The following is a 24,880-nucleotide window of genomic DNA, read 5'->3' as shown; positions in this document are numbered from 1 at the left end:
ACATCACTGGGCCCCCCTGCGAAACTTTGGATGGGCCCCCCCCCGCGCAAAACTTTGGATGGGGCCCCCCACCCCTCTCGCTTTCTGCACAGGAAAACTGAGGACCAATGTGTTTTCCCCATGCAGATAAAAACACTTAGACTTAAAGGAAACGTCAGGCAATCTATGCTATCCCCATATCTACTTACCCGGGGCTTCCTCCAGCCCCTTGCAGCCAACAAGTCCCTCGTCGCAGCTCTGCTCCCAGTACATACACACACACACAGCTGTATTATTTTACTACATGAGAGCACATGCTATATGGAGGAACAACAATGACATGCTGAACATAACATTTAGTATTCACTGAAACTGGCAAAACATTCATAATGTCACTGACTGATTCACTCTTATTACGGGATCTTGGACTCAGTATAAGACAACAAGCTCTCAATGAAGCAGCAACAGTAAAGGTGGCCATACACTGGTCGATTTGCCATCAGATTCACCAACAGACAGATCCCTATCTGATCGAATCTGATCAGAGAGGGATCGTATGGCCACCTTTACTGCAAACAGATTGTGAATCGATTTCAGCCTGAAACCGATCACAATCTGTAGAGCTGCCACTGCTGCCGCCCCCCCTTCCCCCATTACATTACCTGTTCCGGCCGGTGCGAGTCCCCGCTGGCTTCTTCTCTGCTCCGGCTCCGCTCCGGCTACTGAACTTCCTTTCCAGGGGGAGTTTAAACAGTAGAGGGCGCTCTACTGTTTAAACTTCCTGCTGGGACAGGAAGTTCTGTGTAGCTCTGGAGCCCGAAGCAGAGAAGAAACGGTCTGGAGCCTGAAGCGGAGAAGAAGACCAGGAAACTCGCGCCGGCTGGAGCAGATAATGTATTACCGCTGTATTGCGTCGGTCGTTGGGCATTAGAACGCCGCTAACGACGCACTCCCGACCCGCCGGCGACCGAGAAAAATCTTCCGCACGGATGGGTCGAAGGGAATCGACGAGAACGATCGAATTCGGACGTAAATCGATCGTTCTGTCAGCAGTCTGCGCGGCGATTTCACAGCCGTTTTGATCACTGTGATTGAAACGGCTGTATATCGGCGGGAAAATCGCTAGGTGTATGGGCCCCTTAATGCCGGGCATACACGGCACGTTTCTCAATACAATTATGCGCCGGATCGAGCCATCGGCTCGATGCCGGCGCATCCCTGCGCAGATCGATTGCCGCTCGTCCCCACGGGAGCGGCTAATTAGCCACTCGTTTCTTGCAATTGTTCTCCCCGCCGGTATCGAGCGCAGTATCGATCCGGCAGGGTATCGGACACGTCGGATATTGTCAATCGAGCCATCAGGCTTGATTGATAAGCCTCCCAGCAGTCCGTGTATGCCCAGCATTACACATCAATCTCCACTCTGCTGTGTTGTAAAAGTAATTAGAGGCCATAAAGTCATTAGCCTGTGTGATAGAAATCTAGGAATCCTTTCAGAGTGAAAAAGGGAAAGTCTACAACTTTTTTCAAAACGTGACTCCGTTCTTTGTTAGGTTGTACATGCAGTCATCAGATCTTTGCAGCAGTGAGAGACAGATGTTTTTTACGAACCCTAGGGAGCAGCGACAGTGTACAAATTCCAGAGTGTGTATGAGTCCTTATCTGTGAGGAAGATAAAGCAGACAAACCGAGAGCCCAATATAGTTTAGTATGTATTGGAACAAGTAGGGATAATGACAAGTAAGTATTATACTCACAAACAAGGGTTACCACTTAGGCAACCACTATATAGGCAGGTGGGGAGATTAGACCTGTCCCCACTCAGGAATAAGATTTTGCTCTCTGTAGGAAGAGGAAAAAAGGGTGTGCTACCCTTCCACCAAGGGTGGAAAAACTTGATATATAGATGTACAGAGGCGCCAAAAGAATAAAATATGCTAAAAAGATTGGAGTATGTGAATAGATTGTCTTAAATCTCAAGTGACAGCATCGTGTCTGTTTTGGTGTGGCTGGTCCACCACCGCCACCTGAATATTTTAATCTTTTTAGCATATTTTATTCTTTTGGCGCCTCTGTACATCTATATATTGAGTCCTTATCTGTGTTTTGGACACATGCAGTCAATATAACAATGGTGCGAGAGCAGAATAATTTTTTTCTCTCCATGCCCTAAGCTGTCAGTCTCTCAAACTTTTCCCCCCACGGGCCCCCTGTGGCTTCTGGGCCCCCCTGCGGAGGCATCTCTTGCAGGGCCTATTGTTACACCCCTGCTTCTTGCTTATAGAAAATAAAGGGAGACTCTGCCATGGAACAAGGGAAGAAGAAAGAGGCGAAAACCCTGCTGATGATGTTACTGCTGGCATCTCATGTTACAAATACAGCTACTACTTTACATGGATCGCATACATGCAAAAACAACGCCAGGAAATTTGGGGCGAGGGGGTAAGCCGAAAAAACGGCTCACCCTGCTCGTGAAAAACTCCCAGCAGCATTAATTACTATTCCACCTCCAGGCCGCCATGGACTCAGGGGGTAAGACAGCAGCAACAACTTGGAACTAAATGCTCTTAAAGTGTGCGTACACTTAGGGTGCGTACACAAAAAGGAAGTTGCAGGGCATGCTGGGTTGTCCTTTTTGCTTCTTTACTTCCCCTCAGACTTCGCTAATGCAGCCTGATTGGCTGAAGCCTTTTTCCCTCCCACACCCGTTCCTCTCTGATTTGCCGATATTTCTCATGCTGAGACAACGCACTTTCTATAGTGAAGGGCGGGCAAATCAGGCAGAGGAGGAGAGTAAGGGAGGAAATGACATCAAGATTGACTTCAAATAGCCACACTTATAGCGGACCCAAACCAAACATTTTTTTTAATTAAAAATATTTAGTTGCACCACTCTGACACATACAAAGATAAATAAACACTCCTTCAAACCTATGATCATTTTGGTGCATGCTTTTCACCCTTCTCTTTTCATAGCTAGAGTTATACTGGGGGCAGCCATTTGCAATTCCTCCATTGCCGGACACCATCTACTCCACCAGTTTGCCGGAAAAATTCCGGCAATTTGTAAGGAAGGGAGGGGTTCCTCCATTAAATGTAAAATATTTTATATTGGTCATCATGCAGCTGAAAAAAGGCTGCTATTTATTATTATAATTTAGAAAATAGATTTTATTTCTGAAATCTTGTATTTTTAATTTGGGTCCACTTTAAAATGAGAAATGCTAAGAAGGATTTTCTCTTTTTTTTTTTTTTACGGTAGAAACATTACTACAATCAAAACGCGGACAGTGCAATAGATGTGTTATAGCACTTGCCATGTAGAGCTTATAGAAGTGTTTTTTTTTATTTGAGAGATAGTATGGCTGACAGCTCCTCTTTAAAACCATGGAGAGGATAATAGACTTTAAGAGATCTCCCCACCCCAGCACCTCCCCTAACCATAAATGGATCTACAGTAACCCAGGTAGTCATTCAAGTTTCTTGGGTTCACAATCTACAACAACCTAATATAGGACAACAATAATGTCCCTATCATCAAGAAAACATAACAGAGTATGCACCATCTAGGGCAGCTGAAAAAGTTTGGCCTACCACAAAAATGTATGATGCAGTTCTACACTGCAATCATCAAATCAATCTTGACATCATCTAGGACTGTATGGTTTAGCTCTTTCTCAGTACTAGAAAAGGTGAGACTGCAGCACATTGTCCGAACAGCGCAAAGGATAATTGGATGTAGCTTAACTTCCCTGCAGGATCTTTACACTAGCAAACGCAGAAAGAGCGGGACCAAGATTGCCTCTGGCCCCTCTCACTCCATCTTCCAGCTCTTACCTTCAGGAGTAAGATTCCGGTCAATCGCAACTAAAACTTCTAGACACAGGAACAGCTTTTCCCCCACAGGCGGTAGCCATATTTAATGCAGAACCACGCTAGATGTGCTAGTTGAAAGTATTCAGCACAGAACTGAAAATGAACACTTCTCACCCTGATCACTGCATCTATAACTTACATGCTGTACTTGACCTGAAATATATAAAAACTTGACCTGTAGTATATATAGTGTGTCTTTGTATTGTTTTGTTTTTGCCTGTTAAAAAGAATGTGTAAAAAAAAAAAAAAAAAAAAACCCTCTGGGGGATACATTCTTTCGGAGGCTTCCCCGTCCTCTGTAGCTTGGGGGAATCCAGTGCTGGCTCCGAAAGTCGCTCGACAAGGGTGCGCCAGCAATGTTTACCTAGCGCAATCCTACGCAGGCGCACTAGCGGCTTTTTGTTCGGATGAGGCGGAAATAGCCAAACCCGTTTCGATCCACTCTACTGCGCAGGCGCAAAGGCCTGTTCAGTAGAGCGAATCCCATCAGGTTCAGCTATTTCCACCTGAAAGCGGAACCGTAAACTGCTTTGAACAAAATAAGTTTCACTTACCTGGGGCTTCTGCCAGCCTGCTACTACTGATCTGTTCGCCAGTCACCGATGCTCTGATCCCACGCTGCAGCTTTCACTTCGTGGAGTTTGGGAGAACTGCACCTTGCACGGCCCTGTCCATGCGCCTCCTCTTTCAGGTTCCCGTAGCCGGACTCGTACTGCACAGGCGCAGTAGAAATGTTCTCATACTGTGCCTGTGCAGTATGAGAACATTTCTACTCCTGCTCCTGGCTACAGGAACACGTACTAGGATATGCGTGGGCAGCGTGGCCAGGGCGCAATGGAGGTCGACTTACAAGTCGACCTGAATGATGGGAAAAAAGTGAGCCATGACGGGGAAACAGAGGATCGCTCCAGGACTGCGAGGGCACAGGTCGACTGTAGGGGACAGGCAATTGCCCCAGATAGGTGAAACTCTCTTTTTAAGCAGTTTACAGTTCTGCTTTAACCAGAATGAAGAACCGCAAGTGCGCCTGCGCAGGATCCCGATAGGTAAATATGTACCTCGCCTGCTGTTTGGGGGAGGGGGGGGGGGGTCGCCGGAGGACGGGGGAAGCCTCGTTAGGAACGAGAGACTTCCTCCTCCCGAAGCAAGTCCTTGTAAGTGCAAACTTACTTGGCCAAATAAATTGATGCTGACTCTAAAACGTAATTCGGCTGGTATTGCTGTTTTAAAGTCATTTGGGCACTGTCTTTTGACGGCACCCAAATTACTGTCTGGGCACCGCTATAGCCGTAATTCACATTACACATATGGCGGCACTTGGTGTGCTCGAATTTCCCTGTTTTGCTCTATTTCGACAGAACTCATCCCTGCAGCCACCTTTTTTCCTGGTGCCTCCATGGCAACATACTATGGGGTTAGGGGGTGGGGTCCGGAACCCATCGTATGCTGCCATAGAAATGCACCAGGAAAGGAAAATTTCCTGTAGGTAAGTATTAATTTTCCTGTATGCAGCTTTACATTAATCCTTTCCCTGAGCAATGTCAGTTCTCCTATAGCAGGTTTCTCAACATTGTAGGCAGTGGGGCTAATGTGGAGCCCTGGATGGAGGTGTATGGAGTTCCCTTGTAATGGTTTGCATTGGGAGTCCCGGTGAGGTGTCCATGTGGCAGAGCTGTTGAAGTATAATAGGGGACCCCTTATTAAAATCTAAATCAAGATTAAACCATAAGACCACACATGACCAGAAAGTCTATGCACAACATATATTATTTTTCTTTTTATTTGTAATAAGTAGTAAGAACTTTCAGCAACTGAAAATACTTCTTCTGCTTCATAGGATGTTCGTTTCAGATAAAAGATTAAACTTTAACAAATATATTTGTAAACATTTTTTCTCAGTAAAGGAATGAATTCTTATAAACAAATATTTTTGGAATTCACAAGTAAACCAAACAAAAAGCAAAATTAAAGGGTTACTTAAGTCACTGAAATTTTTTTTTTAACTTACCCTGGGCTTCTTGCAGCCCCTGGAGTCCTCCTGTGTCCATGGCGTCGGTCCATGTCTCTCCGACCAGCAGCGGCAACGCCCACAAAGCTGGCCGGTTGCCGACTAAGCCCCGAGCACCCTGATCGCACTCCTGTGGCCGGGAGCACTCTGCGCATGCGCAGTATCGATTTCCGCATACTGCGCAGAACGCTCCTGACAGTGGGAGCATGATGAGAAGGTGCATGAGCGGCCAACTTTATAGGTCCGTAGCTGCTGTTCGGAGGGACTTGGATCAGAGCCGTGGGCACAGGAGGACTACAGGGGCTGCAAGAAGCTCCAGGTAAGTTAAAATTATTTTTTTTTTTAATTTGGACTTCAGGATTTCCCTTAAAGTGTACCAGAGCTGATTGAAAGAAAACGTTTTATACAGACCTGGGGCTTCCTTCAGCCCCATCCGCTCGGATCGCTCCCACGCCGCCGTCCTCAGGCTTCTCCAGCTCCGGTACCGGGTCCTGTCACTTCCTGTGAGTCATGGCCAGTCTGACATAAGAGAAGTGCACTCTCTGCGTATCTCTCTAGCAGCCGCTGGAGAGATACGTAGAGGGCGCACTTCTCCTGCACAGACTGGCCCCGGCTGGCAGAACTGACGGGACCCGGTATCAGAGCTGCAGACGGCGGCGTGGGAGCGATCCGAGCGGATGGGGCTGGAGGAAGCCCCAGGTCTGTATAAAACTTTTTCTTTTAATCAGCTCTGGTACACTAAGTTAGACTATTTCAATATACAGGTATATCTGTGAGAAGTACTAACATTTTCACCAGTCCCTTTTCTCCTAGGGAATATTTTCACACCATATCTCTAAAATGCCTTTTAAGCCACTAGCAGGCAAGAAAATACTCAGAATGGTGTTGGCAGTACTTTTACCAAGCTTTTGATACTTTTTTAATTAATTGCAGAGTGTTGACAAGTTAAATTAAACAGGAAATGGAAAAATTATCTCCAAGGAGAAAACTTAGGGGAAAAAAAAATGAATTGAATAAAGGCCAACATGCCTTCTAAAGAGTCTAGATTTATAAATGAAAAACTTATTTTGTAACAAAGGTAAGAATTTTTAAAAACTAAAATATCAGAACTCACAAGTAACAAAAAAAAAAAAAAAAAAAAAAAAAAACCAACAACAAAAAACCCCCCACAACTCAGAAGTTCCATTCCCACACCATAGATTCTGCTGCCAAGTCACCCGATGATAAAACTCCATGACGATTTGTTTTTTTCTCCCCCCCTGGAAACACTTCTCGCACTTTCATGACCACGCAGGACGGTATTGGTCGCCTGTCGTCCTCCCCTAATTGTTGGTGTACCCATCCGGTGAACGCGCTGTATACTGCTCTTCTGAGAGATTTTCTAGTAATTCTATAAAGAAATAGAAGACATTATTTCAGCTGCTCAGATAACATGCGATTGTTGGCTCATGCCTAAAAAAAAATCTAAATCTTCAATGAAAAACTGTAGTGAAAATAACAATGAATAAAATTTTTGTTTTCCAATATTCATTGATAAATTATTTAGTATGTGTTTGCCCATTGTAAGATCTTTCCTCTCCCAATTTACATTCTGAAATTCATCACAGGTGACACCTTTAGTTCTGCCAGGTGATCTGTACAGAATGTTTGTACTGAGAGTTCTATGTACAGAGTGAAATATTGCTTGCTTGGCCGTTGGAAAAAGCTGTTATTTCCCACAATTCAACGAGTTTCCCAGACAGCAAACTGTCAGGGCCAGGGTCATGACATCACACTGTGGGAGGGGTTTTACCACAATATCAGCCACACAGACCCCCAATGATCTATTAGAGAATTTTTTTTTTTTAAATGGTGAAATCATATTCTGCATGTTGTACTGTAATGTAGAATAATACCACAAGTAAACTCAATGGGCGGCGAGATCACACACGGCAATATGTTGGGTTCTAACACTGTCCAGCGAGGAAAGCAGTGTGAAAGACGTACGAGAGGAATCGGCACGGGAGACTTGGGCGCAGGATACAGCCGGTATATGGCTTATCCTGCTGCTGCACAACTTCCCGGCGACGTTAAATACTATACCCCCTCTAGGTGTGGATTGTGGGGGAAGGGTTTAAAAAAGTGACTTCAGCTCCGTCTTCTGACGGCACCGAAGTTACTCACTGTGCACCGCTATAGCCGTAATTCCTATTATGGCCTATGGTGGCGCCAGCTGCGCCCAAATCTCATGCGCTGGAATAGCAGTGTTCGGTGTGAAAGCGCTCTTAAAGGGAACCTAAACTGAGAAGGATATGGATTTTTCCTTTTAAAAGTATACCAGTTGCCTGGTAGTCTTGCTGATCCTGTGTCTCCAATACTTTTAGCCACAGCCCCTGAACAAGCATGCATAGTAGGTGCTCTGACTGAAGTCAGACTGGATTAGCTGCATGCTTGTTTCATGTGTGTGATTCAGCCACTACTACAGCTAAAGAGGTCAGCAGGACTGCCAGGCAACTGGTAATGTTTAAAAGGAAAAATCCATATTCCTCTCAGTTTAGGTTCCCTTTAAAGAGACTATTCAGCTAAAATCCGATATTACATCAATGTAATATTACAAGCCATGACTATTCACAAGGTCTTTAGCTCGCAAGTCTCCCCCAGAGCCCTAGAAGCCGATGCTTCCATGGCGTAGCTCCACCCCCTTGCAGCTGAGAGGTGTGGCGCTTCCGTGGCACTCTATCTCCAATACAGAAAGCGCCATGGCACTCTGCAGGAAGGGGGTGGGGCTACTAGCTGTAAGCACTGACTTCTGGATCTTGGGGGGAGAATTGAGAGCTAAAGATCCCGTAACCACAGTCTCTGCCAAGAATCTAGCATGTGTACCGCGGCTCCCGATGCTTCAGTCAGCGATCAGCCTGGCGGATCGATTCAGCCGAGTGTCTGATGAGAACATTGTTCTCCCTCCTCCCCCCATGATGTCACTCCATCAGCCTTCATCCCCGCCACATAGCAACAGAACATGTGGCTAGCCTATAGGCTAGTGACTTGTCTATACAGTGCCCTGCAATGTCACCCAAGGGAGCGATCCCTGATCCCCATACTTGTGTATGAGGCATAAGGCTGTGTACACAGTATTTGCCTTGCTTTGCGCAATAATGCAGCATGTAAACTCACTGTTGAAACAATTCTGTGCGATTGTTCTCATCTGTGCATGATGCAGAGGTGTGAACATGCACAATACAGTTTACACACAAATAAGCTTACAGATTTTGGCTTGTATAGATAGCTGTGAGGCCATGCTATATTGAAAAATGACAATATGAATGTATTTTAATTGTACGTTTTGCACTACTGCACTGTAATTGTCCTATGATGAAGCTGCCAGTAGCCTTGGGAGTGAAACATGTCAGGCTAGGTGGAGGGTGGTGTTGTGTATGAATATGCATTCAATTTTATGTGATTTAAAATGGGGAGACATCCTGCAAATACTGAGGCTATATTAATCCTAATAGGGTGTTCCGACATACATTTACCTCCTATGTCAAATGTTAAGTGAACCATATAGGCAATACAGGCTGTACCTGATGTTTTAAATGTTTTATTAAAAGTTTTATATAGTTCAATGCTATATAGTTCTACAACAAGCATAAATAGTGTTTTGTATGCTTTCAGCATAGTGTTTAAAGCTTACAGATTTGGCAGAATACATGTACCAGAGACACAGACAAACGAGACTTTTGTTGAAGATATTAATATTTGCAGTGCTACACAATCTAAAATACATTTATTTAAAGGAGTTCCGAGGTGAGAAAGTACAGTATATACAGGTATTGCACATACCCGTCATCCTCATGCCATGTTGACGCAGACGGCGTCCTCGGTTACCCTCCACGCTGCTCTTTTTAGCTGCAATATGGCCCTGACTAGGCTGCCCCTCCCCCATCGGGTCGGGACCTGTGAACCGGAAGAACTTCTCTTCAGGTACATACAGTATTATTGGCTTGACGGTGTGGCTGTGCTCCCGTCGGCCTCCCGAGCGCGGCGCACGCTCACAGCACTGCATATGTGGCTGCGCATCCTGTGAAAGGGGAGATCTTCCAGTTCACAGGTCCCAAATGGTCTAGTACAGGCCATACTGCAGCAAAATAGACCATTGCTGGGGGAAAAACGAGGACGCCGTCTGCGTCAGGATGGCATGAGGGGGCAGGTATGTGCTACATCTGAGTATACATTTTCACTTCGGAACTCCTTTAAGAATTAATTTACATTTTCTAGTAAAAAAAAGACCCGCCCATGAAATAACAGGCACTAGGCCATGCCGGTAATCCGTTGCAACGCTGCGACCCACAAGGCCACAACCGCTGCCTGAAGTCTGCTCACGGGCCACGCATGCACGCCAGGCACGATGGACACAGGGACAGGGGAATGATTACATAGGATTCTATAGTAAACAAAACCATTGGCTATAGGATGTAGATTCAGGTAACCCCTAATGCACATACTGCACGTGAGGAATATACCTGCAGAACAAGAATACCAAGTTTGTGCAGTTAGCCAACGTCAGTAGCACGTTTTGAAAAATGCGTTATGCTCGGGAATGTAATGTGCACAAATTTTACTGAATCACATTAAAGGACCTCCACCGCAAAAATAAATAAATAAAATACATACATATAAAATGCACATTTCTCTCAGAATAAAATGAGCTATAAATTCCTTTTCTTATATGCTGCTGTCTCTTAGGTGCCAACACATCTCCCGAAAAGGGAAGACTATATATCCTCCAGAGCGGGGCTGTCCAACTGGCCCCCTCCTCTGGCAGGCACACTTTTCTTGCACTTAGCTCTGTCCCCCGAAGCCAGGACATTGATGCTCAGCCCCCTCCAGCTGAAAAATCCTGTGCTAGACACACCCCCTGCCCATGAAGTTGGACAGCACTCCTCCAGAGGCTTCCCGGTCTCTCTCCCACTTTGTTTCAGTGCTGAGACCCTTATTGTAAGAGGAAGGGCGGAGTCACACTGTGCAGGCACAGGACGGCTCGCGCCTGTCCTCTCGTAGGAGAAAGGGCGGAGTCACACTGTGCAGGCACAGGACGGCTCGCGCCTGTCCTCTCGTAGGAGAAAGGACGGAGTCACACTGTGCAGGCACAGGACGGCTCGTGCCTGCCCTCTGGTAGGAGAAAGGGCGGAGTCACACTGTGCAGGCACAGGACGGCTCGTACCTGCCCTCTGGTAGGACAAAGGGCGGAGTCACACTGTGCAGGCACAGGACGGCTTGCGCCTGTCCTCTCGAAGAAGAAAGGGCAGAGTCACACTGTGCAGGCACAGGACGGCTTGCGCCTGCCCTCTCGTAGGACAAAGGGCGGAGTCACACTGTGCAGGCACAGGACAGCTCACGCCTGTGCAGTAGCACGGAGTCTTGATCGGGCTCGGTGAAGAAAACAGGTGCGAGCAGTGTGTGTCTGCGCAGTGTGGCGGTGCTCCATCGAGAAGGACTTGTTGACGAGCTTTCTGGGTCACAGCGATGGAACAGCAAGAAGCGGCAGAACAGGGGAAGTTCGGCAGTGGAAGCATCTGAATTATCCTACTGAGGAAAATACCCAAATTTGTCACTTTTCACCACTACAGGTACACTTTATGCACAACTAATAGAAATGATACAGCACACAACATATAATGCAAACCCACCTGTAGCGTCTTTTCTTCTTGGAAGGCTTAAATCCTTTACATATGTTTATTAAAAAAAGAAAAATCTTGGCCCACTCCTCATTTAGGCAGAGCTGAGCGAACATGGGGTGGTTTGTTATGCATGGGATATTCTCCATCCGGGCATTCACACTGGGGATTTCCCTGCAGCAGATGGACGCCATCCCTGTGGACATGGGGGTGCAGTTATTGCAGCTGCACCACTGGGTGTGGCCCATCTTGTGTCGGTCCCAGTCATCATAATGATCCGGATTATTAGGATCACGAATGGGATTCTCTGGAAAACTCGGAGTTGGCGGTTGGTCTTGTCCACTCATCTGCCTCATTTTAGCATGTAACTCTTCAATCTAAAAATCATAAAAAATTAATAATTTAGTATTTTCATGAGGCCTGAAGAAAGAAAATATAAATACATTTATGTTTTTACAAATGTTACTGTTACTTTTTACTGTCTATCTTTTAATCCTATATAATAATAAAACCTGTGTCCTCCTGTGTCTGTGCTTCCAGACCTGACAGTTTGCTGTCTGAGAACCTCATTGCATTGTGGGAAATGACAGCTTTTTCCAACTGCCAAGCAAGCACCATCTCCCTGTGTGCATACACTTTGTAAAGCGGCGGAGGATGGGTGAGCGTGATGCATCTGTGCATGCGTTCGAGGGGGAAGGGGGGGGGGGGGGGGCATCGCCTAGCGCCCATTTATTAATGGGTGGGCCTTTTTACTAGTATAACTATATTAGGGGTTGATGCACGAAGCTGCGGTATATTGCTGTGCTCAGATAGCAAGTTACACTACTAGTGAGACCCGCGATACTCAAGTAACATGCACATTGCTATGGTAACATGCATTAGTAATGCCGGTAACATAGCAAAGTTTGTGTTACTTGAATAACCCAGGTTACACCAATAGCATAACTTGTAATAACCTGCTGCTGGTAGTAGTGGTAATATTGCCGGGCGCTGTCTGTGCACAGCAATATCACCGCAGCTTCATGCATCAACCCCTTAGTGTCTTAAAACGCGATGAACCTCAATAATTAGAAAAGAAAGAAAAATCATCTAATAAGAAATAACTTATGTGGCTTACCTATGCTGTTGTATTTAGTGTTCACTGTCAGATTTAGGAGCAATGGGACATAAAAGAAAATTAAAATAATATTTCTGCTGGTTTCCATCTTTACGTTTTTCTGTGATGCCAAAACTGGCATCACTTCTGCCCTTTTCATTCTTCTTCATCCCAGCTCAGTGTTCATTTTCCCCTCCCTACTGCCACAGCTGGCGGCCCCTCCCACAGCAGACATCACCTAGACAACATGCTTACATCACTTTGTAAATAATTGAAACAGAGAGAGAGGGAATCTGGAATTAAATTTCCTTCTGTTTATAGTATGCACAAATCTTGCAGTTAGGCAAAAGCATCCAGACCAGGTGAAAACAAGCAAAAAATAATGGGGGAAAGGTCTGTACTTTATTATTATTATTATTTAGTACTTATATAGCGCCAACGTTTTCCACAGCACTTTACTGAGCATATATAGTCTTGTAACTAACTGTCTCTTGGAAGAGCTCACAATCGAATCCCTACCATAGTTATATGTCCATGTAAGTATTGTGTATTGTAATAGGACGTAATGATCCGCACCACCTTCAATAATGAATCTTCATTTATTGGTATAAAAAGGCATACAATTAAAATAAAGAACTGTAGGGCCCTACAGTTCTTTATTTTAATTGTATGTCTTTTTATACCAAAAACAAAAGTTTGCTTTCTTAAAACAGAAAGAATTTGTGATAATTCAGGTTGGAGTGAGCTTGAGATGTCTCCCAGAGCATCACTGCTGAATATATGCAAATTAACCATTGTTACCCTTAGAAGCTAAACACACCTCCAGAACCGCTGGAATGCAATGATGTGTCAGCTTGTTAATTTGTACAGTCATAATAATCCAACATGCATACAGACTGTTTCGGATTGTTTGATCCTCATCAGTGCATGGCATGGATTAATTTGGCTCTATGCAGTAGGGCTTGTAACACCGAGAGGCACAGACCAACCAGCAAGCTCATGGGGACCCAGGACTCATTTAAACCAATAAATGAAGATTCATTATTGAAGGTGGTGCGAATCATTACGTCCTATTACTATCTTTGGATCCTGTGGTGCCCGGGATTTGTTTTTCCAGCACACCTGCCATTCCAGATTGGATGGCTGGCCAGAGAGTGCGACTTCATCCATAGAGCAATTAATGTATTGTGTATTGTACACTTTAGCAGAGTGCAAAAAAAAGCTTTCATCAGCAGGAGGGGTGGGTATATAGGACATTGTGCTTCAAAGGGTTTACAGTAGTCCACCTTCCACTGGATAAATAATGGGCAGCTACAAAGGAAGAGGGGCACAAAACAGAGATGAGGTGGCTGATGGACAATAGACAATGAGCACCCATCAATTTTTTTTTCCGATGAACCTTTGTAATCCAGTGTGCCATTGGGTGTTAGGGGGAGCACCATTGCTTACCGACAGTGGCTGCTCCTCTAGCCCCCCCATCCATGTGGAGTGCGCCATCACCATTCTCAGCAGATTTACTCACATCTACTACAGCTCTCGACATGCATTGCGGCATGCAGATCCCAGCATGCACTGCGCCCAGGAATGCGCTACACAGACGGAATCCTTGAACTGCAGCTGATGTGGATGGTGATAGCGCACTCCACAAGGACTGGAGCGCACAGTGAATGCAACAAGAAACTAAAATATTACAAACAGTGATTAGCTTTAGCAAGTATATTTAGAACGATTTTTTTTTAAACTGCACAGTCATATTTTATATATTACAATTTCTGATAATAGATTAATTCATATTAGCAAGAATGCACATACCATTTCTTCCCGAGTCTTTTTTCGTGGTGGTTCTTGTGCAGTGCTGGAGGGACCAGGTTGTGTCTTACCATCTGTTGTGAACACCAGAAGACAACATTTGTTTTAATAAACAGTATATTTACATTAAAATATTTTATCAGCTTCACCATATTTTTTGCTTCATAAGACACTCCTGTTTATAAGACGCGCCTCAGTTTACAGTAGGAAACGAAAAACAAATAAAACCCTAAACTTGGTATGCGTTCAGGGTGTAGGGGCATCTTCTGAAGCGTCTCCCCCCAAGCTGTCTCTTCTTCCGAAGCTAATCAGTGGCCCCCTGCAAAGTAGTGGCAGTGGAACATACTCACCTATCCAGCTGGCACGATCCTTCTTGTAAGTGTCCTATCTTCATCATCACTGGCTGGAAGGATGCAGATAGAAAGACAGAAAGAAGAAGGAGCGTGCCGGACAGGTGAGTGCGCTTTGCTGCTGCTACTCTGCAGGGGCCCGGCGGGGATTACTGTTATCCTAGGGGGTGGGAGACTGCTTGGGATGAGGCCGGCCCTCCTGTAACATATTATTTGGTCCATAAGACGGAGAGACTGTGTGGGTGGGGTTGGGATGTACATTTTACAAACCTAAAAATACAGTAATGTAATGAAATCTTGGCCTGAGTGGCGGAGGGGGTCCATTAAATCACATCCTGGAAAACATTGCAAGGGATGACAGCAGAGGGAAGATTTAGGAGTCCATTTGCAGATGAAATGGATGCAAGAGATATTAACTTAAATCGGACCTAAACTTAGAACTTCCTCTCTGCTCTAAAGGATACGCAAAAGCATAATAAACTTTTTTTCATCAACCAAAAGTGTTTATTGATAAAAAGTTGGTACAGTATAAAATACAGATACAAATGTACAAGGAAAATAAGGTTTATACACATTAGATACTGGCAATCAAGAGAGAAAACATACACCGTGGGTGGTCATCTCGATAAGTTAACATGTACCGAAGCAGAGAACCTCAACATTTATGTGTCATGACAAATGGTCCAAAGACACAGCAGATTTTATATAGACTCAGGAGAATATGGTCAAGAGTTTAGCCATTTATCCCAAACTTGAAGGAATTTATTAGGACATTTTCTGTGGGAATATACCAATTTTTTAAAGGGTAGATGTTTACGAACTCTGGATTTCCAGGCTTCCAGTGTAGGGAGGATTGGAGATAACCACCTAAAGGTGATGCATTGTTTGGCTGCAAATAGGGTTTCCATAATCAAAATTTTGTCAAATTTGGGTGTATCCTCATGTAAGAGATTGAGGATGCAGGTTTTGATGTCTGGGTGTACTGGAGACCCCATTAAATCATGTAAGAAATCCGTGACCTGCTTCCAGAAGTCTGCAATGGGTGGGCATTGCCAAATGAGGTGGAGGAAAGATGGGTTTAATGCTTGACATTTAGGACAGAAAGCTGATGCTGAGGGAGAGAATTTTAAGAGTTGGGAAGGAATTAAGTAACTTTGATGTAAGGTATAAATTTGTGTGAGACGCTCACTAATGCATGGAGAAACCTGTTTAGGTGTAGAGAGGCAGTCCTCCCACTCCTCCTCGTCCAACTGGACCCCGATTCGGATCCACTTGGACAAAGACTCCTTTATTATAGGGGCAGAGTGATATTCCAGTAACATAGAGTATACTATACCGATATGATGTTTCATAGGGCCATCCTTGAGAGTTTCCATAATCAGGAAAATGGTAGTTAAAGGTAGGCCTGAGGAAAATTGTGTTCTAATAGCATGTTGAAGTTGCAAGAACATATAGTTACATATGGGGGGTAAATCGTATTGCTCTTGGAGGGTTTGGTAGGGAATGAGTTTAGCATTGTGGAGAATTTGACTCAGGTAATGAATACCTTTAGCGGACCAGAGATTGGTATTGTCTAAATGATACAGTTCAGGTAACTGAGGGTTATGCCAAAGGGGTGTGTGGAATTCTTTGCCAGTGGGGGGGATGATTTTATTCGCTGCCTGCCATACCCTGGAAGCCTGTATAAGTATCGTGTTGTTTGGGGAGTTAGCAGTGAGGTTATCTTTTAGTAGAGCAAAGGGTAAGTTGTTGGAAATGGAGATGGGTGAGAAACCTAAAAGTGCAGGGGATTGTAGAGAGTTAGAGACAAACCAATAGGCAATTTGTTCTAATTGAGAGGCAATGTAATATAGGTATGGATCTGGAAGAGCTAGACCCCCGGAGGCGGTCGGGCAGTGCAAAATGCCAAATCTCAGCCTGGCTCTAGACCTACCCCAGACCATGGAGAGGAACAGTGACCTGAGTTTTTTGAAAAAGGACATGAGTATATAGATTGGTGAATTATGAATTATGTACAGTATTTTGGGAAATAGGACCATCTTTATTAGGTTAACACGTCCAGCTACTGAGAGTGGGAGTCTAGTCCAGGCTGATATTTTAGACTGAGTCAGGGACAATAGGGGAGCAACATTATTTTGGTAATATAATTGAGGGTCAGCTGTTACAATCACCCCTAGATATGAAAATGATGTAACAATTTGCAGAGGGCAGGGCAGGGGAAAAGTTGAGACCATAGGATCATCCAAACCCATAATCGCAGACTTGCTCCAGTTCACGGAAAGCCCCGAGTAGCAGCCCATCTCACTTATTAGGTCAAACGCAACCTGCAGGGATGTATTAGGGTCAGCAAGGTAAAGAATGGTGTCGTCGGCGTACTGACTTATTTTTTCTTCAATACTGCCTATACAGAGGCCTTTGATTCTAGGGTCGGATCTAATTTTACAGGCCAGTGGCTCAGCGGATAAAGCATATAGTAGTGGGGACAGGGGACAACCCTGCCTGGTTCCTCTATTTATTGGGAAAGGAGCGGAGAAAGTGGAGTTGGAGCAGACTTGGGCCATTGGCTGATTATATAAGATACGGACCCAGTTAATAAAGTTATCCCCGAAACCAAAACGTGCCAACGTAGCAAGGAGGAAGGGCCACTCAACAGCATCAAATGCCTTGGCGGCATCTAGGGATACTACCACTCTCTGGCCTTTGTTTATGTGGGATGCCTGTAAATTTGCGAATAGACGCCTAATATTTAAAGAGGTCTTTTTCCCGGGCATAAAGCCTGTCTGGTCAGTATGAATAAGAGTGAGTATTACCTGGTTTAACCTGTTGGCCAGGATTTTTGCTAGAATTTTAACATCTTGCGGCAACAGAGAGATGGGTCTGTAGGAATCACATACTGTTGTGTCTTTGCCTGGTTTAGGTAACAAAATGATTAGTGCTGTCCGCATGGAGGTGGGAAGTGTACCTTCTTTGAATGCGTATTCAAAGGTCTGGAGCAGGTGCGGGGCTATAATATCGGCAAATCTTTTATATATTTCACCAGGAAGGCCATCAAGACCTGAGGCTTTACCATTGGGAAGTGAGTGGATGGCGGTTTCTATATCTTCAAGTGTGATAGGGCCCTCGAGCATTTCCCTGTGTTCCGGAGCAAGTCTGGGGAGGTCTATTTCTGACAGGAAAATCTCTGCTTCATTCTGACTGAAGAGAGATTTTGAAGAGTACAGGTCCTTAAAGTATTCAGCAAACCTATTATTTATGGCAGAGGAGCCGGTAAGAAGAGTGCCAGTGGAATCCCTGATGGTCGGGACAGAGCTCAGGGAGCTTCTGTCTCGAGCCATCCTGGCAAGAATTGTGCCCGTTTTTTCACCTTGTTCGTAGAATGATTGTTTATAAAAGAAGTTTTTAGCCCGAACTTTTTCGATGAGAATATCTGTTAGCTAAGCTTGTGCCCGTTTCCATGCACCAAAGTTCACCTCGGAGGAGTCTACCAAATATTTTTGTTCGAGGATTGGTATCTGGTTTTGAAGTGAGGATATAGTTGCATTTGTTTCTTTTTTTAGGTGGGAAACTGCACTAATCAGGAGACCTCTCAGGTGGGCTTTAAAGCTGTCCCAGGTAAGAGAGTGGTTTTCGGTATTCCTGTGAACAGAGAAAAAAGTTTGTAGTTTGTCCACTAGCCACTCCTCCGAGGTGAACAATGACAGCCAGAATGGGTTAAATTTCCATAGGAAATATTTGGGGGCATCATACCATTGGATGAGAACATATATTGGGGAGTGGTCGGAGGTAATTCTTGGTAGTGCACCTATGGAATCCACAAGGGGAAGTACATTAGCGGAGACTAGGAAGTAGTCAAGTCTGGATAGGACATTATATGAGGCAGAGAAACACGTAAATTGCCTGGTGGAGGGGTAAAAATACCTCCATGCGTCATATAATGTGATTTCAGATAGAAGGTTGGCAAACGGAGTTTTTCTCGGGGGAGCGGGAGGGAATTTATCTAAGGCAGGGTCACATATAGAATTGAAGTCTCCCATCCAAATATTTGGGCAAGTGGGAAGAGTGGACATAAATTGTATTCCCTCTCTAAGTAAGACAGACGAGTATGGAGGAGGGATATAAAATACCAGCAAATTTATACGTTTATTGTCCAAAAGACCGTGGACAAAGATAAATCTTCCGTACTGATCCGTCTTAACCCTTAGTGGATGAAATGGGAGGGAGCGACTAATCAACAGGGAGACTCCACGGGAGAATTGAGAGAAGGATGAGTGGAAAGCTTTACCCACCCAGCCCCTCTCAAGAGCTTTGGTCTTATTGCCTGTAATATGGGTCTCTAGGAGTGCCAGTATATCTGGCTTTTGTTTCTTCATAAAGTTCATAACTAAGGAGCGTTTGATGTGGTCATTTAGACCACGCACATTCCAGCATATTATTTTTTTTTTTTAAAGATTTTTATTTTTGAAAAAAGTTTTTGTTTAACAATAGTAACAAAAAGACACAAAGCGCTTCACATTGCGCCCGAAATTCACATGTTTTACATAAACCAGGTGACCAACCAGCGTCACCATGCCAATAATTACAGGGCGCAATGAATATATCTAAAACATTTCAGCTAAAACAGGTAATCTATTTTAAATGACAATGAGAAATTAACAATAACATCGCTTCTCTATAACACATGGCTGCCCCCATGTGTATGATTTGGTAAACCGGAGAGGTTTCCACTTAGGTTTCAATATTTCTGGTGCACCTGAGGCCCAGAGGGAACATACACTCAGGATACACCCTCCTAAGACATCTCGGTTCAAGCTGTCCGGGTACATTCATTTCCCTGTTAGAGCTGGTTCAAAACAAAGACAATACAAGACAGGACAGAAGACAACACAAGTACAGTAAGAAGAAAAGAAGAGAAAGAGAGAGAAGGTCCGGCCGGCCCCAAATGTGCAGGGAACCACAGATGCCTGTATAAAATTTTTGGTTTCAAAGAGTCTCCATTATATCTTATATAAAACAAGACGCTCACACTACGCCAGGGTAGTGGGATGGGGGGTGTGTTAATTCCCCATTCTATTTTTATATTCATCAGATTCAGTAAATTCAAACCAAGGTCTCCATGTTTTCAAGAACTGTTCGTTTTTTTAATAGATTGTGTGTGATAGGTCCTCCATGCGTTCGGTTGCTTTAATCTCGAGCAGCCATTCAGCTATTGAAGGGGCCTGGGGTGACTTCCAATGTCTGGCGATAATTATGCGGGCCGCATTAATCAAATGTTTGGAAAGGGATTTCTTATATTTCCCAAGTGTTCTTGGTGTGTTATGTAGAAGATAATAGGCAGGATCTTCGGAGGCCTCGACCCCAGTTACCTGCGTGATAATGGTCTTTATGGCATCCCAGAATGGGCCAAGGGCTGGGCAGCTCCAAAATATATGTATCAGGGTTCCCGTATGTGTCCCGCATCTCCAGCATAAAGAACTGGACTCAGGGAAGATTTGATGTAACCTTTCTGGTGTGCGGTACCACTGCGTTAAAATTTTGTAGCCTGATTCCTGGATTCTAGCTGGGGTAGAGCATTTGTGAGCCAGAATAAGAATCTTACGCCATTGAGTGTCTGAGAAAGTTTGATCTAGGGAGGTCTCCCACTTGGATCTTAAAGAAATAGTTAATGAGGGATTTGTGATAAGCATAGCATATATTTGAGAGATCCCCTTAGTGACACAGCCCTCCCCGTCGCAAAGTAGCTCAAATGGCGTAAGATTTCGAGTGAAGCATTGTCTATTTCCCAGACTGAGTAAGTAATGTTTAAATTGAATCAGAGACCAGGGGTCCAGTGAAGATAATTGTAGTTTGGTCTCTAACTCGGCTATGCCCAGCCAGGAGCTCCCCTCTAGTAAGTGATATGCCCGCAAGGGGCGGGCACCTCTCCATTGTTGATATGCTTAACGGTTCATGCCAGGTGGGAACCCAGGATTATCTAAGAGTGGCATCATTGGGGATGGCCAAGGTGAAAGCTGAGAAGACCTATTAATCCTAATGAACGATCTTATAGTGTCCATGACCAAGTGATACGTTGACCCAGGTGCAGCAGCGCCCCTCCTCACCCAGGGGAGGCCGGGCAGGGAATGGCAGGCAAGGTCCCCCTCCATTCCAACCCATTGTTTTGCTAGGTCATGGCGATGCCAGTCCACTATTCGCATCATTAGTGCTGCTGAGTGATACAGTTGTAGATTTGGCACCGCCATGCCACCCTGTTCTTTAGGGAGAGTGGTTAAGGCATATTTTATTCTAGGTGGCTTACCTCTCCAGATAAATTTCTGGAAGCATTTGCGGATCTCTCGAAAGAAGGAGATAGGTACAGAGATCGGCAGAGCTTGAAAGATATATAAGAATCGGGGCAAAACATTCATTTTAATTATATTGACCCGTCCGAACCAGGAAAACTTCGCCATGTCCCATCTTTGTAAGTCTGAGCGAATTGTGGCAAGTAATGGGGCATAGTTAAGTTTGAAAATCTCAGGTAAGGAGCTCGGAATTTTGGTTCCTAGATAGGTGATTGCTTTGGGTGCCCACTTAAACGCAAAATTGGCTTGCAGATTTGATTTTACACCCACTTTTAAACCCACATCCAGGGCCTAACATTTATCGTAGTTGATTTTTAAATTAGCTAGATGGCCATAATCAGTGAATTCTTTTAGGAGATTAGGGATAGTAATATGGGGGCTCGTGATATAAAAGAGCATATCGTCCGCGTAGGCAGCTATTTTGTGCTCTGCCGACGGGAACCTAATTCCCTTGATATCTGGGTTGGCTCTAATTTTACGGAGCAGTGGCTCTAGTGACAGGGCGAATATAAATGGGGAAAGGGGGCACCCCTGCCTCGTCCCATTCGAAATATCGAACGGGTCCGAGAGTTCCCCATTAACCTTCACTCTGGCCGAAGGGGCAGAGTAAAGTGCCATGATACGAGAGAGCATATTTCGGGACAACCCCACATGACTTAAAGTATTTTTGATGAATTCCCAGTGGACACGGTCGAAGGCCTTCTCCGCATCCGTAGACAATAGCATCATTGGGGAGGCCTCCGACCGTGCCCGGTGAATCACTGCCAAGGTTCTAATTGTATTGTCTCGGGCCTCTCTTGAAGGAATGAAGCCCACCTGGTCAAAAACAACCAGTTGGGACATCATAGGGGACAATCTGTTAGCTAACATTTTTGCGAACAGTTTCAAGTCTAAATTGAGTAGGGATATAGGGCGGTAGCTAGGACAAAGGTTAGGGTCTTTTCCCTGTTTGTGAAGTACTGTTATGTGGGACATGAGCATGTCTTTCGGGAAGGAAGTGGGGGACTCTAGGTCCGTTAGAGAGTTTAATGCTTTTAGTAAAGATGGGTGGAGGATTCCCAAGAATTTCTTATAATAATCCAAGCTAAAGCCATCTGGCCCTGGTGCTTTTCCTGAGGGAGACTGAGTGATAGCCAGACTCAGCTCATCCAGAGTGAGCGGCTCCTCAAGATCTTTTATATCTGATTCAGATAATGTGGGCATGCCCGACTCCCTTATATAGTTTTTAATCCTACAGGATAGTGTGTCCCTGGTCCCCCCAGACGCATCCCCAGGCAGATTGTAGAGGGATTTATAGTAGTCGCGGAATATACGAGCTATTGAAAGAGACCTGTGATGTACTGCTGTATTGGCACCCTGTATGCTAGGTATATAATTTGATGTCTGCTGCGTTTTGAGGGCTCGAGCTAGTAAGCGGCTACATTTGTTGCCATATTCATAATAATGACGCTTACAGCGCTCAGCTGAGAATCGTGCTTTATAGAATAATAAGGATTTCAGTTTCTCTCGTTCTGCTGTAAGAGGCTCGAGGTCAGCTCTCACTAAGGTGCCTTTATGTATGAGTTCTAGTCTGTGTATTGTTTGAAGTGATTTGTCAATTGCCTCATTTCTCTCCCGTTTAATTCTGCTGCCCTCTTGCATGAGCACTCCTCTGATTACGCACTTGTGTGCTGCCCAAACCGACATTGGGGAAATCCCGTCAGTAGTATTGGTTTCGAAGTAGGATCTCAGGGCTCTTTCAATTTTTGGAGCCACTGTTTGTCCAGCATATTATTTTAACACTTCTATCATTGATTGCCATTTACATTTCAGGAAAAGGAGAAAAAGGTATAGGTAGGTTGGAAGGATATAGAAGACCAAGCATCGAGGGTATATTAAGTAGTAAACACAAATGGGGTTGATGCGAGTAACATAACAGAGCTGCCAACATGGCAGCTGTCCCAACGGAACACCCTGTTCCACAGCAACTAACATGTGGAACCTTATACCCAACAGTACAACAATAAACAATAAACGAGCTGGAGCCTACAGGCCAATCAGACACGTTTATTTACACTTAGGTCTTAATGGTAAGCACAAAAGTGCACGGATTCTTACTAATGTGAGGTTGTGGCGGGACGCTGCAGGTGAGTCCCATCCAAATATAAAACTACAGCTAGGGTAACCTTTATCAAAGCAAATAAAGAAGGTAAGGGATATTGGCAAAAGTTACACCACATTATGACATAGAGTAACAGCTATACCACACAGTATAGAAATAGAAATATGCGTTATGGGCGCCACTTGAGGGCTTTTGTGTACAGTTTAGAGGCAGCCATGTAGAAGTATCTGGGTCACAATGTGCCTTGCTGGGTTTCCAACCTCAAAACAGCTTGTAAACTTGGCGAAAAGTTGTCGCAACAGTGTTCTGTTCTACGTGCCGGATAAAACCGTAGGTAATCACCGGAGGTGGCACAGAATTGGATCACATTTTTGTAGGTAGAAAAATAGTTTATACAGCCACCAGTTTCTGGGTGTTTGAGGGTACGAGTCTGAGACCCATGTACCCGTTGAGAAGTGTAGTTAAGTTCATGGAGAGTATTGTCAGGGTGTTGTTCCTGGAAAGCCGTGTAGGTGTCACGACATTTTCCGAAAGTGGTGAGGGGTAGTGACGCAGCAAAAAGGAAGGCATGGCTGCCGGTTATGGTGGGGGGAACAGGGGAAAGGTATGTACGCAGTCTGGGTAGGTGAAGAGGAATACGGGTTAGCGTATTCACAAGTGGGCTAATACTGATGAGGATCAAGGGCGGAAACATGGTAGATCTTACAGCAGGGCTGTGGAGTCGGTCCAAAAATCCACCGACTCCGACTCCTCAGTTTAGGATTCCACCGACTCCGACTCCACGACTCCGACTCCTCTAATTTGCATATTACAATTTTGTTAATTAAAAGTATGTAACATGAAATTCGTCTCTTAACTGCCAACGCTTAGGAATTTTACAAGACAACTGAAGTGAGAAGGATATGTAGACTACTATATTTATTCCCTTTAGACTAAAACTAGTCCTTGGTAAGAGTACTTGTAAAAGGTACAAACCGGAACAAAGAACATCTATCAGGCCCTAGGCAATGTAAGTGTGGGTACATGTAAGAATGATGTGCAGGTACTCTACAGGGGAATGAGGAGATTGTAAACAGACAACACCTCTGTGTTCAATGTGCACAGCATTCTCAGTGGATTCCCTGCAGCTCTGTGGGGAGTGCATATGTAGAGTATAGTACTACTGTGTAACAAAGTAAACCTGAGACAGATGAAATTAAAGTTCTATACATACCTGGGGCTTCCTCCAGGCGCCTTCAGGATAATCAGTCCCTCGTTGTCCTCCTCCGCCACCTGGATCTTCTGCTATGAGTCCAGGTACTTGAGCCAGTCAGGCGTAGTGCGCATGCACACACTCCGCCGCCAGGAGCATACTACACCTGTGCAGCACTATTGCGCAGGTGCAGAATGTTCCTGGCTGTGGGAGCGGCATGCGGCCGGACAGCGCTGACTGGCTGAATTACCAGGACTCATAGCAGAAGATCCGGGTGGTGGAGGACAGCGAGGGACTGATTAGCCTGAAGGGGGCTGGAGGAAGCCCCAGATATGTATAAAACTTTACTTTTTATCTGTCTCAGGTACCCTTTAATTTGTAGTCACCAAACCAAATTTTAACAACATATCAAATTATTTGATTTCATCAGCAAAGGGAGTGCATACATTTGCATAAATCAGCATCAATGCAGAATTA

The 24,880-nt window shown here is 44.8% G+C and overlaps 1 protein-coding gene across 1 annotated transcript in view; it reads right to left on the bottom strand.

The window, feature by feature from the left end:
• Positions 1-6,591: 6,591 nt before the first annotated feature.
• Positions 6,592-24,880, bottom strand: part of LOC137534655 (general transcriptional corepressor trfA-like) — a 41,629-nt gene continuing 23,340 nt past the window's right edge. Inside the window, exons 8-10 of the mRNA XM_068256265.1 lie at positions 14,426-14,496; positions 11,530-11,894; positions 6,592-7,253 (exon numbers count right to left, since the gene is read on the bottom strand). Of these exons, the coding sequence (XP_068112366.1) occupies positions 7,037-7,253; positions 11,530-11,894; positions 14,426-14,496 (653 nt within the window). The 3' untranslated portion in view covers positions 6,592-7,036. The remainder of the gene's footprint in view (positions 7,254-11,529; positions 11,895-14,425; positions 14,497-24,880) is intronic.

This window comes from Hyperolius riggenbachi, chromosome 10 (assembly GCF_040937935.1).
Source record: "Hyperolius riggenbachi isolate aHypRig1 chromosome 10, aHypRig1.pri, whole genome shotgun sequence".
In the NCBI taxonomy this organism is placed as follows: domain Eukaryota; kingdom Metazoa; phylum Chordata; class Amphibia; order Anura; family Hyperoliidae; genus Hyperolius; species Hyperolius riggenbachi.
This window is presented reverse-complemented; position numbering and strand designations above follow the sequence as displayed.